This window comes from Paroedura picta, chromosome 4 (genome assembly GCF_049243985.1).
Source record: "Paroedura picta isolate Pp20150507F chromosome 4, Ppicta_v3.0, whole genome shotgun sequence".
NCBI lineage: Eukaryota > Metazoa > Chordata > Lepidosauria > Squamata > Gekkonidae > Paroedura > Paroedura picta.
The window spans coordinates 101,530,079-101,543,743 of NC_135372.1; the positions used below are offsets into that span (position 1 = coordinate 101,530,079).

General features: G+C 44.4%; 1 protein-coding gene across 4 annotated transcripts in view; it reads right to left on the bottom strand.

Moving 5' to 3' along the window:
* The window catches only part of SLC45A3 (solute carrier family 45 member 3), a 39,184-nt gene that overhangs the window by 10,428 nt on the left and 15,091 nt on the right, over positions 1 to 13,665 (bottom strand). For 2 of the 4 annotated variants that reach the window (XM_077334747.1, XM_077334749.1), the window contains exons 2-3: positions 3,185 to 3,591; positions 1,722 to 2,546 (exon numbers count right to left, since the gene is read on the bottom strand). In XM_077334747.1, the coding sequence (XP_077190862.1) occupies positions 1,722 to 2,546; positions 3,185 to 3,404 (1,045 nt within the window). In that variant the 5' untranslated portion in view covers positions 3,405 to 3,591. Of the gene's footprint in view, positions 1 to 1,721; positions 2,547 to 3,184; positions 3,592 to 8,285; positions 8,557 to 8,621; positions 8,775 to 13,665 lie in introns of those variants that run through there. The other 2 variants (XM_077334750.1, XM_077334748.1) reach the window with 2 other exon arrangements.

The following is a 13,665-nucleotide window of genomic DNA, read 5'->3' on the forward strand; positions in this document are numbered from 1 at the left end:
TGGTGAATCAAAATGTTTACTCATGAAGCTGACTGTAGCCAAACAATTAACTTGTAAACAACCCTAACTTGTAGGGTCTGGAGGTCAAAAATCTTGGCTGTGAATTCTATAGAAATGCCATTCATACTGCTGCTAATCACTGGAGCAGGTGTGGCCAACTGTGGCTCTCCAGATGTCCACAGACTACAATTACCATGAGCCCCTGAAGTCCATGGCCATCTGGAGAGCCACAGTTTGGCCACCCCTGTACTAGTTTCTCACCCATATAATTCTCCAAGACATCCACATAGGGCTGGACTCTCCCTCCAAACATCTCTAAAAAGATTGACATACAAGCCACGGTTCCATATCATGGCAATCACTGGATACCATTGTTGGTACTCACTGGAGCCTCCAATGCAGGCAGGACTTGTAGGCACCACAGGCTGCAGATGTTTACTTTTAATTATATTCAGTCGAGGTCACACCAACCTCAACATGAATTATACTGGAACAAAAAAAAACAGGCAAAAGACCAAAGAGCTTTTGCTGGAACCATTCCAGAAATCCTACCACCTTCTTAAGCTATGAAAGGAAAGATCCTATCTTGATTCTATCTTCAAAAGCCCAGCAACAATAACAGGAATGGCACATTCCAACCACTGGACATGTACCAGGAGGATCTTGCAGTAACAAAGCCACCTGTGCAATTCTTGAGAAGGTTGCTGCTCATAAACCAGACAGGTAATCTTCATTCCTGATCTGTTACTGAATCCAAGGCACCGAATGTTTAAGAAATACTGAAACAATTCTAAGAAAGGAAATGTACTTTTAGTTCCTCTGCAACCTTGCATATGAAATGCAGCCCTCACATCTTCCAAGCATGTGCATGTGTTGGATCAAGCACACAATGGTAGTAATTTATACATTGCAACATGGTTGAAAAGAAATGGGGCAAGGTAATGTGTGAAGCTGTTCTCAGAATGGACAATTTATCCAGTAGAAAGGGTCACCCCATGAGAACTGGCATGCTTCGTTTAATATGATTACAACTAGATGCCCTCAACAGTCTTGGGGTAGGAAATCCCCCCACCCTGAGATCCTAGAAACTCAGTAATACACAGGGTTAGAAGTAGTGATGGACTATTGGCTTGGTCATACTTTACAAGATGCAGATTATATTTTCTGTAAACTTGAATGATAAGCTACGTTCCCTTATTGTCCCTTCTCAAGAACCTCAGGGTTCTGACTAGAGAAAGTGGGCTACATGTAGGCATCTAACAAGTTGCATTTGGCTAACATCCCACATGTTGTCACATTTCCTTTTCTACACTAATAAATGCCCTTAGTATGCATAAAAATTACCCTTTTGTGGGGGGATCCTTTATTTGAATGCATAAACATTATTCCTTACTAGTACAGTGTGAAGCAACTAGGTACAAGCATATCCCAGATTTTTTTTAAAAAGCTTGTCTTTCCTAGCCAACACCATCACAGGACCACACAGATTCTAACTGGCCTCCTGCCACCACCCATTCTTCCTTCCCTCCACTTCCTTCCCGTTTTGGAAAGAATTCCAAGGTCAGGAAAAAAACCAAGAATCTGCATCAAAACATGAAAGATAACTTTCTGCAAGTCCACTTTGCTTGCATCATTTACTATTATTGCTAGCTAAAGCATTTGGATGCAGACATCAGTTGCAGAGGCATAAGCACCAGCTTCCTTCCCTCCCATCAGTTTACCTTCATCGTAGTTTCGTCTGGCTTCTGTGCCTGGCTCAGCTCTGGGTACTCCTTGGTACAGCCCTTCCCCAACAAAGTCTGTATAGAACAGCATGAATGTCATGAGGGCCATCCAGCTGCACAGCTCAGCCACAAAAAGCTGCCGGATCACCTTGGGGATATGGCAGCACAGTCCTTGCAGGCGTGGAGCCAAGGCACACAGATTCCTAAGTGCCTGGACCAAATGCCGGACCCTCAGAAAGCTCTTTGGAATCCAGCAAGAGCAGCAGCTCAGGGAAGGGAGTCTGGAAGAATCCTTCATAGCAGGACTTCCCAGCACTTCAGCCTGGGCTACCACCTCCTCAGTCACAAAGGCAGTGGCCAAGACACAGCTGAGAAAGATGAGAGTGAGGAGGCTAAAGAGGCATTCTTCTTGTCCTCCCAAGTAAGGAGCCAGGAAGCTACTGTCCCAGTTGATTGCCGGCAGCAGGTATCCAATGCAACCACCTAGGCTGATCATGAAGGAATACATGGAGAATGCCTGTCGACAATTGTCTGGCTCCTTGAAGAGATCAGAGAGAAGAGCCTCCAGGGGAGTGAAGCAGACTTGGCCACAGAAGTCAAGCAGGCCAATGCCCATGATCAGGAAGGCTATCTCCAGGGAGCGGGTGTTCAAAGTAATAAGCCTAGCCAGGTGATGAGCATGAGGGATGATTAGAAGACTCAGCAACACTCCCAGGCACAGGATCCAGATGAAAGGACGGCGGCGACCATATCTACTGCGCCAGTGGTCGCTAGCAGAGCCAATGAGAGACACGAACAGAAGACCTAGGACAGGCCCAATCCCTAGAATTGAGGAGGGGGGGGAAATATATTATTTGACATGGAGGGATTTGACAAAGACAGTGACTGTCTCTTCAGAAACACAACCAAGTATACTCAGACTCCAGTAGCAAACCATCAAATCACAGGCTTCAAAGATAAAATCAAGCACTTCACTAAGGAAGAATTAACAGTTTCTAAATATTGCATTATATGGCTCTTAATCCACTTTAGGTTTCAGCTAATTGTTTTAGAGACTTTTATTGACTGATTATGAGCAATTTTATTTTACATCAAAGTGCCTCAAGCACATATTTGTGGGAAAACTATATTTTTACAAGGGTCACAGTGGTTCAATGCTGCCTCTAATAATTTACAAAGATTTTAAATTATTACAGATAAAACGCCACTTTGCAGGAGATATAGACATCCTATGGCACTTTCACAGGAGTGTCTGCAACTTAGGCAGTACACACTTCTCTCACACACATCCACACCATAATGTGGGACACATTGCTAATATGTATAAAGGGAATACTGAGTACTTCAAAACATATCAATCAAAGCACTAGCTAGAGTTTACTCTGTCACACCTGACCTGACATGGAGAATAGACATTACATACACAAACACATTCACACAAAAACATGGAAGCCACCTACCGAGGACCATGGTCATGAACTTTTCCTCCACTCCAACTTCCAATAGGAGTGGTGGCACATAGGTGACACCTGCAGCTAGACACACTTCCAAGCCGAAAGTCAGTGAATTAACCAACAGTAGTTGGGCTTTACGGTTCTGAAACAGCATGCTGATCCACGCTCTCTGAGCCGTGTGGCCTTTGCACCTCAGCATCAGAAAACTATGCCAAGTCAACAACATTCTCCTCGAGGTGATCCACAATGAGATATCACAGCTCTGTGTTTTCTTCTGAGGCTCGATGGGAAGTGCTTGATGGCCATTTTCCAACCAGTACTGGGCCGCTGCTGTTATGCTGGTCAATCTGATACAGAGTCTGGGCTCAGAATAGCAAGAGGAACATTCCGGATTCTTTCTTGTGCTTCACATTCTATATATGAAAAAAAAAGTTAAACCCAACACACATAGGCATATCAATAGCAAATTTTCTCAAGTCTACACATTTAAACTGTAACAAAAGCAGAAAGTCAACTCCCCAGTACAAACCTTTCCCACCATCCAAAGTTCACTCGAGATCATACTGAATTTGATTCAATATTTCATTTTTTCTACCAGTAGTATCTCTTGCTACTCACATCAACACATGTGTTTATTTGGCTTTGAAACAGGTTTAGTTGCCATGGTTTCTCCCAAAAATCATTGGAGCTGTAGATCACAAGAATATTCTGCTAGAGATCTCTAGTTCTAGCAGCGTCACAGAACTAAATTTTCCAGGAGACCTTGATTAGATGCTATGACAGCAAGGTTACCACCATACATAGTTGGATATTGCACTCCACTACACCGATGAATTACCCTGTTTTTCCCTATGTGAAAAGCACAACCCAGGAGGTAAAGTGTTACTATCATGCAATGGTAGTACAGTATCCAATGATACATGCCTGCAGCAATAAACTCGCTGGATAGATTAATTTAATGCCTAAATTCCTGTCACCAAGTTAATTGCTTGCTTTCAAACATGCCCTTCATTACTAAAATATTGCTCTATCACAAGTATTATAAAAGGAAAATGAGCAAATAAGGAGGGCATTGTTGAGTTCACGCTTTGAGTAGAAAGGGGCCTTAAAAAAAAAGAATACGTTCCAAAATGTATTCAAAAATGTATTCAAAATGAATACATTTCAAAATTGTCAAGCATATGTTAAACCAACTCATTTTGGGCTTCTAACACAGGAGCTCGGCCGTAGGTTAAGATGCACAACAGTATCCAGTAGGTGGCACAGTTGTTTCCAAGACCATGTCCTCTCTATTACTAAGTCTATTCTGTCATAATTCATTACTTTAACAATCGGTTTATCTTTAAGCGACTGTCTTTTTCTTTGCTGCAGCTCTAAGGGCATGACCTAAGGGGCCCACAATTTGTAGAATGCAACGCACTCAATCTTAATATGGAATCTAATAAAGTGTCAATCAGGTCATTCAGACCTCTTCACGAAAAGACATCTCTCCAGACCAAAATCCACTTGGCTTTGCAACTTTCTCAAAAGCCACCTTTCCCCTCCAAACTGGGACATTGTTGTCCAGCCAGCTCTTTTACCATTACAGAAAGATGGAGCTGTTTTCTCCTATTTCAAAGTCTACTGCGGTTAGGACTAAAAGTCTTTGTAGCGATCTAGAAAGCGATGCTAGTTCGTTGTTGTTGTTGTTGTTGTCAGGTGCGAAGTCGTGTCCGACCCATCGCGACCCCATGGACAATGATCCTCCAGGCCTTCCTGTTCTCTACCATTCCCCGGTGTCCATGCTAGTTCGTACATACTAGGAAATTTGGATGTCTAGAACTTGGTTTGGACAGGCAATCAAATTCATTTTTCTGTGTTACATCAATGGTTGCATTCCGAGAATGTTGTCTAATTCTGACATAGTCAGTGGTCATAGATGTTTCTCTTAATGTGCCATATAACAAATTCCATGACTAAAGAGCAAGCACCAAAAATTGTGGTTTGATCTTCAGCTTCCTTATTGGGCTCTCTGGGCTGTATAAAGGGAGACAGGAATCTTGAAACAAGCACACCTCAAACACAGAAACTGCTATAAGTGCCCACCTTGCCCATGTTGCTATCCCTTTGTTAGTTAAGCAAACATATTGATTTGTGTTACCTAAGCGACATTTCCTGAACAGTGTACTCCCCTTTAAGGTACATAGTTGTGCAACAGAACTTCCCAATGAGGTATGTCCATAGATTTTCAAAATCCCCTAATCCGCTGTTAACCAAATCACAGCACAGCACTGTTTCTTTAAAAAGCAAAGCAAGCAGCAACGTAGACATTGATTTTACTTATTTTTGAAACAACTAATTGAAATCATTCTGGGGAAAATATGCTGCAGTTTTAAAGCATTATTCACACTTGTACAACATTCACTCAACAGAGCTGGCAACTCCCATTAACAAGGAATTGTCCTTGCAGATGGTTTCTATATATTATCATATCAAGATTATTTCCTGTCTCATCCAAGATGGTGATGACAGAATCATTGCTATAAAAAATCCATGTTTTCCAAGAACCTCAGACAAGCTACTGATTGATGTTCTGGCTGTCCAGATAACTCATTTGGTCCACACCTCTCTAACATCCTGAGAACATTCAGAGGAAAATCCTGGAGAGGCCATTTCTCATGAACTCTGGACTCAAACCTCCGTGGCCTTTTGTGCCTTCTCTAGGTGAAGCAACCTCTCCCAAGTGATGCAGTTTTGGCCATACAGGAGGAGCCTCTTCTTTGCCAGAGTTGAAAAATTCATGGGACCTTCCTCATCACTCTGCATACGACTGATACAGGCAGACATTGTCATGCCTCATGTCCTTCCCTCCCCAAGCAACTCATTTGCCTATCACCCATCTTCATAGCTGCAGACATTCCACCAAGCATCAGAATGATTTTACTTTTGACATACTTAGGAACAGAGCAGACCATAGCCACAAAAGTTGATGCATGACCCTTGAGTGACAGGGGTCAAGCTGAAGAAGCTTCACCACTTACAAATAGACTCCACAGGCTTCCACCCAGTCAACGGCCTTCCCTAGAATTTGTGAACTTTACTGTAATTGACTAAATCATGGAAGAAGGGGAGGGGTGGGCAAGCATAGGCAGCACCAAACAAAGCAGAAGGGGAGCAATTCTCCAGCCACAAAGGCAGGTGTCCAGGATACATTTCTCACATCTAACAATTCTCATTTGATAAACATGGAAGCAGCTCTGGTAAGGATTGACTAAGAGTCCTCAGATGGAACACTTCCTCCTATGTCTAGGACGCACAAGAGCAGCAATACAAGTCCTTGCCACTCCCCACATACTAAAAAGCATATATTTATACTGTATCCAGGATGACTGGGTGGAACACTGCTGTAAGATTACTAGTTTCACAGAAATGCGGGGGTGGGGGTGGAGGTGGGGGGGGCAGGTCATGGAGCATTTTAAATTCCAGTGGGTTAGCCATATTAATCTGAATGAGTAAACACACAAGAGTTTTGTGGCACTTTAAACATTAAGCACTTCACTAAGAGTAACAGATACACTAGTTTGGTGTAGGGTTAAGAGCAGCAGACTCTAATCTGGAGAACCAACTTTGATTCCCCCACTCCTCCACATGCAGCCAGCTGAGTGACCTTGGACTAGTCACAGTGCTGTTAGAAGCAGTTCTCATAAAGCACTCTCAACCCCACTTACCTCACAGGGTGTCAGTTGTGGGGAGAGGAAGGGGAGGTAATTTTAAGCTGCTTTGAGACTCCTTCAGCCACAAAAAAAAAAAAAAAATCAGCTCCCCTTCTCTTCTAAACAAAGCCCCACTAGGATGAAATATACCCCATAAAAGGGGGCAACTTACAAAGCACGGGGGCAACTCACTCAGCATCATAAACTCATCAACATAAAACTGCAGCTGATGATGAACACAATGTTATTGTGAATAATATGCGAATCAATTACATCAGTGGTCCCCAACCTTTTTATCACCGGGGACCACTCAATGCTGGGGACCACTCAGCGCCTTTTACTTAGGCCCAGTGGGGGGGGGTAGTTTATTCCTCTACTCTCAACCACTGCCTTAATGCTCTCTGATTGTTATGGTAATGTTTAAACTTCCCTTCAAAATAAGATACAGACATGCCACAACAATGAAGTGTGTTGTAAAGGGCTGGGGGGGATGTAAAGGGCCGGGAGGGGAGGAAAAGGCGTCCTTCGGGGTCCACCTCCAATTAGTCGAAGGACCACATGTGGTCCCCGGCCCACAGGTTGGGGATCGCTAAATTACATGATTCGGCCAGGAAGTTGATGTAATACTAGTTGTATTTATTTGTCTTATCCATTTCTGCAGAACACAGGGGATTTAGAGTTGCCATTCTTCCACAAGGGAGAGAAGTGATTGTCTGCACAGATTAATTCAAATTAGGATCTAGGTAATCTTTTTTTAAAAAAAATGCAATTTGACTGTGGGCAGATGAGCTCACAAGGAATCAGCTAAGAAGATGACAGAAGAACCAGACAAGCAGTTTTAAAACTCACCAATGTGAACCTCTCTTTGGGATATTATATACCTTCCCCAAAACCATGAAATTCAAGGTAGAGTACTTCAGCCCCTCCATAAGTACCACCCCAGATGAACTCACACAGCGTTTAGATTTTGGGAGACGCAGAGACTACTCTGGAGAGAACTGTCTTAGATAGTATCTCACCACGACTACCTTAGCAGATTCAGAAGACTTTGGAGAGAACCTGCCATAGTATGTGCAATGGCCAGAGGGCAGGTTGAAAGAACTCAGGTCCACACAAATCCTCTTCACTTCTGCAGTTTACAAAACATATCCCCAAGTGGATTTCTCGCTGCTCCGTTCCCATCGACAGTGAGTCAGAGAGCAACCACAGTTTTCAAGAGAAATGACATTTCTCCCAAAATATTTGCAGTCCTTGTCAAGAAAGAACATTTGTCAGCCTGACATCAGCAGAATTATTCTGGGATGGAAACGGAAGGCAGCAGACAACTTCACAGGACAGCGAGATCAGGCTGCTTCAACCTCGCCAAAACTTTGGAAAACGTTGCTACACATCCCCAGTGCCAGGAGCCAACTCACCTTATTCTCTGCAGCAATCAGTCAGAAGCCAGCAGGAGAACTCCAGGCACAGTGGATGCATCCCCCAGACAAAGCTTCTTTAACAACGTGTGCCTGACCCAGACACAAGGGAGTGCACCAGTCATTGCAAGAGGGCGTGTATTCCTTTGCAAGGAGGAGGAGGAGGCGGGCCCAAGTTAACCTACACTCAGCACACCTATCCTGTTTGGTTTGGGAGCCCTCCCTGCTGCTTTTTCTTTTTTTAAATTATGCCAAAAGCAAAAAAAAATAGACAATACCTACAATTTTTTGTATTTTTATGGAGAAAGTAAATTAAAACACCAGGGTGCTCTTTACCGTGTTCTCGTTAGAGTGTTTCATTTTTCTGAAATAACATTACTCCACCAAACAGAACAGAAGGTTTCTGTTACAAGCCTCTCTCACTCTGTGGTGGCAGCACTGCAAAAAGAAACATAACAGGTAGAAGAAGAGTTGGTTTTCATACTCTGCTTTTCACTACCCAAAGAAGTCTCAAAGCGGCTTACAATCACCTTCCCTTCCTCGCCCCACAACAGACCCCCTGTGAGGTAGGTGGGGCTCAGAGAGCTTTGACAGAGCTACTCTGTGAGGACAGCTCTAACAGGTCACCCTGCTGGCTGCATGTGGAGGAGCAAGAAGTCAAACCTGGCTCATCAGATTATAAACTGCCACTCTTAGCCACTATACTGAGCCAATTTCTTTCCAGTATAGACAAGGAAGGTTCTCCATGCTGAATTCTGCTGGTCGCACAGTTGTTATGGGCACAGGAGCCCTTCCCAAGAACAAAGGCACAAATTTGCCCTGCCATGAACACTAACTCACGTGAATGTTTTCATCAGATTCCAGACTAGAAGAATTTATATTAAAATGGTATCTAGATGACATGCTTCAATAGTGAATTGTATTTGAGGGGCAAGCATGAAGATAAGGTTCTTTCAGAAATGCCCTTCTTGCGGCAGTTTCCGATAAACTGGGTATAAGCACAACAGAGGACAGGACAGTAGCCATGGTGAAACGTTGTGTGCATTCAGACTGGAAGTCCACCAACTCCACTTGTTCAATTGAAGATGTATGCACATGGAAAATGCACACATTGCCCAATTCACATGAGACAGCAACTGCAGGTACTGGGTGCATTGCAAGAACAGTATGCTCCCAATAAATGTGACTGGTGAGCTCCCAGCTTGCATGGCCATAATAATGCCTGAAGAGAGCTGTTCTTGGGACACTGGCCACGTTAAAATGAGCAAACTGTAGGCTGTTCCAAGTTCCTCCACAGTCATCTGGAGGAAGTATGGCTCAAGGCAGGAAGAAGGGGAAACCCATCTGTCTTTAGAACAATAAGCACCTTCTATTTTGCAGGTGCCAGTTTGGCTCCAAATAACAGTCTCCGTTGAGAATAGGCTTATATTATAAACCACAACAGGTTTGCTGGCAGACCGGATCCACCAAGCCCACAGCCTTGTCAGTTAATATAGCAGAGGAAGCCCTATCCAGGAGGGGTATTTGCAGCCCACCAGACTGAAAATAACACAACAGTCATGATACGCCAATAAATCAGTCCTGTTTCACATTTTGTGCACACTCAGAGATCACCTCAGGATTTTAAAATGCCACAAAAAGAGCTGTTTCACTATCCAAAGGAGTCTCAAAGCAGTTTACAATCCCCTTCCCTGAGAGAGGCTGAGAGAGCTCTGAAAGAACTGTGATGAGTCCAAGGTCATCAAGATGGCTTTATGTGGAGGAGGAGTGGGGAATCAAACCTGATTCTCCAGATTAGAAGCTTCCAGTCTTAACCACTACATCAAGCTGCCTCTTCCTTTCTACCTGATAGGGCGATGCAATGAATCAGGCTATGAAATACTTACTTTAGTACCATGGTAGCTTTTTACTTGGTTAAAATGGTTACCCATGCATTATAAGCATTCTGGGCAGGGGCTCAGCCCAGCACAGTATACTAAATAAACATCAAGTGTAAATGCCTAGTTCACACACACAAGAGAATGAGGTGGTAAAGCCCTAGTATGGTATTTTGGACTGTATCCGTTGAAACTGCAGATGGTGGAAGCATGCTTGGAGTCTTCCATTCTATAGCCCTTAAAAAAAACAAAAACCTATCCATGCAAATTAGAATTCTAGTACAGCAGGAAAAAATATTGTACCCATTCTCTTTCCTTGTTGTGCTGGTTTCCTGGTTGCAAGACGTTTCTAAAATAGGGGAGCATTCCAAAATGTGGACCTTCATAATCCTTTAGCTGTATTCTGAAGCAGTATAGTCATAGAATCATAGAATTGGAAGGGGCCATACAGACCATCTAGTCCAACCCCCTGCTCAACGCAGGATCAGCCCAAAGCATCCTAAAGCATCCAAGAAAAGTGTGTATCCAACCTTTGCTTGAAGACTGCCAGTGAGGGGGAGCTCATCATCTCCTTAGGCAGCCTATTCCACTGCTGAATTACTCTGACTGTGAAAAAGTTTTTCCTGATATCTAGCCTATATCGTTGTAGTTTAAACCCATTACTGCATGTCCTTTCCTCTGCAGCCAATGGGAACAGCATCCTGCCCTCCTCCAAATGACAACCTTTCAAATACTTAAGGAGGACTATCATGTCCCCTCTCAACCTCCTTTTCTCCAGGCTGAACCTTCCCAAGTCCCTCAACCTATCTTCATAGGTCTCTTGGCCCCAGATCATCCTCGTCGCTCTCCTCTGTACCCTATCAATTTTATCCATGTCCTTCTTGAAGTGAGGCCTCCAGAACTGCACACAGTACTCCAGGTGTGGTCTGACCAGTGCCGTATACAGTGGGACTATGACATCTTGTGATTTTGATGTGATGCCTCTGTTGATACAGCCCAAAATGGCATTCGCCTTTTTTACCGCTGCATCACATAATGTAATGTGATGATGCCCAAGCAAAGTCCTCCAGCAGAGGCAAAATTAAGTTTTATGTTACAGCAAGGGGGAAAAGTACACGTCAGGCACTGTTGTGTACAATTTGTTTCCTGAAAATCTTCAAGCAGCCTGATATCGGTCATGTTTATGCCAGTGAAGGAAATGTGGGAGCTGGAGAGTCACTGTGGAGTGCTGGGTTGAGAATGTTTGCTGAAGGCCTGGGTTCAAATACCTTTTCTCTTACAAAGCTTACCAGGTGGTCTCGGGGCAATTTTTCATCTCTCAGCTGAACCTGCACAGATAAATCGAGGTGCCCATTTTCTCTTCCTTTTTGTGGGAGGGGGATTCAAATGTGATCAAATAAACTCTCTTTTGCATTAAAAAACTACACAGATGATATGTGTAAAGAGGACTGTAGTGAAAGCATTCCCTCCCCCACCCCCCTCCCCCCAGCCATTCAACCGTTTGTGACAGTTTGCAGTTGGGTTAAAAAAAAAATCAACATCTGACACATGCTGCAAGACAGCCTTAGTCCTGAATGACAGCAATGAGGTATGATGTGTGTAGGGCATCCCATTTGGGCTGCAGAGTCTCAGGCTCAAACTTCCCACTCCGCCATGAAACTCACTTGGGTGGCTTTGGATCAGTGACTGTTGCAGACTCCAGCCCTGAGCCTCACAACAGCCTTGCAAGGGAAGAAAACAAAGGAAAGAACCATGTCCCGGCAGCCTGTGCCTCTTGGGGGGAGGGTGTGATCCAAGTGGCACAGACCCCTCGGTGAACAGCCAGCTTCTTCCAGGCACAGTGGCACAGGGCGGGCGGGTGGATTCCAAGCCATATTTGCTTGTGCACTGCCACCCATGCTCTGCGGCACGGCACAGCCATCACTGCCAATTTCAGCTGCGCTGCCGAAGATGCGCAAGCAGAGTTTCCAGACAGAGTAGCGTTAAAGACAGACCTCGGCTCAGCCTTGACCTATGTACTGATAGCTCCAGCATCTGGTTTCTCTCATGTTCTTCCACTCTCCTGCCCGCCTCCACCACCACCCCTCATCTCCAGGTTTATTATTAGCAGGAGAATAAAAATGTAAATCCAGTCAAGTGGGTAAAACATAAAGCAGCCCCAAACAAGTGCCCCCCCTCTTTAACCTCTAGGCCACAGCAGTGGACAGGGATTAAATCTCCCCACCACATGACCAGGGCGATTGTATTTATATGTCAGTGTGTAAAAACCCACCCTGCTGAGCAGCCTTTTCTCCGCCTGAGGCTGGAGGCTTCTGCTGAGCGTCTTGTCCAGCAGGCGCACAAAAGGGATTAGCCAACAGCCTCTCAGACCTGCAGAGTAATCCATCAAATTATCCCCTTGTTGGCATTGCTGTCCTCTTCGGAGGGGGAAAGAAAGCCTCTCAAGGCTTTTGAAGAAGCTGAAATTACACTTGAGCCTGAAACACTCCCCCCCCCCAGCTGCTTCCAGCCCAAGAACCACAATGGAATGGTTGTAAACTGAATACTGAGAGATTGAAGGGGGAAAGGGTGGGGGAGAGGCAGGCAAGAAGAAAGAGGACAGACAGAAACTGTTCAAAAGGGCAGTAGGCTCCCCTATGTGTCAAAATCCAACAGGTGGCCCAGCACCCCTCCCTCCGTTCTTTTCTGTATCCCGTAACTGAAACAACAGCACTGAAAAGGAGCTAACAATGCATGGTCCCCCTCCCCACCCCTTCTCTGTCTACGGAAGGAGCCTACAGTTTGAGAAACTGGGTTTTGTATTACAGAGCAATGCCCAAGGCATTTATGCCCCTTCTAGTTCTGCCAAGTTCAGGGCCTTTGAATCTCTCTGAAGGACTGATCCCGATTTATGAGCCAGCCCTAGCTTGGTTGCATCTGACCATCGGGAAATGCTCATATTTCAAGGAGGTAAATACCCCCCCAGGCCAGCTTTGGAGATGCCCCTCTAGTATTAACACTAATGTTTTAAGATCCTCTTAATTTCACCGACATACACACACACATAGTTCAAACACTGCTCATCAGAGCATATGCCTCAACACATACAGCTTTTAAAATTACGTATGAACAGCCAGCAGGCCCCAGAGTCCCATGTGTTTTGCAAAGTTTCATTTATAAAATTCTCACACAGTCAGAGAAGATAATTCTTTTGGGATTAGGGAAGCAAATATAGTTTGTTACATTTAAAAAAAAAATTCAGCAACTTTCAAAGTGCACCAACATTTCCAGATCTCAAGGTGAAAAATCCCTATATGGTTTGGAGCCAGCATACCTCTCCCAAATAAACTCACTTGTCCACTATGTTCCTCTTGGCAGGCCATGCTTCTGATGATCCCACCATCTGAATCTGGATGGATGGTAACCCAAGTAAGGCCCTTCTCAGTCATGGTGCCAAAACTTTAGAAAGTCTCCCCCCCAAAAAAATTCCAGGCAATTTTTCTGCCTCCCTCTATCATCTTATT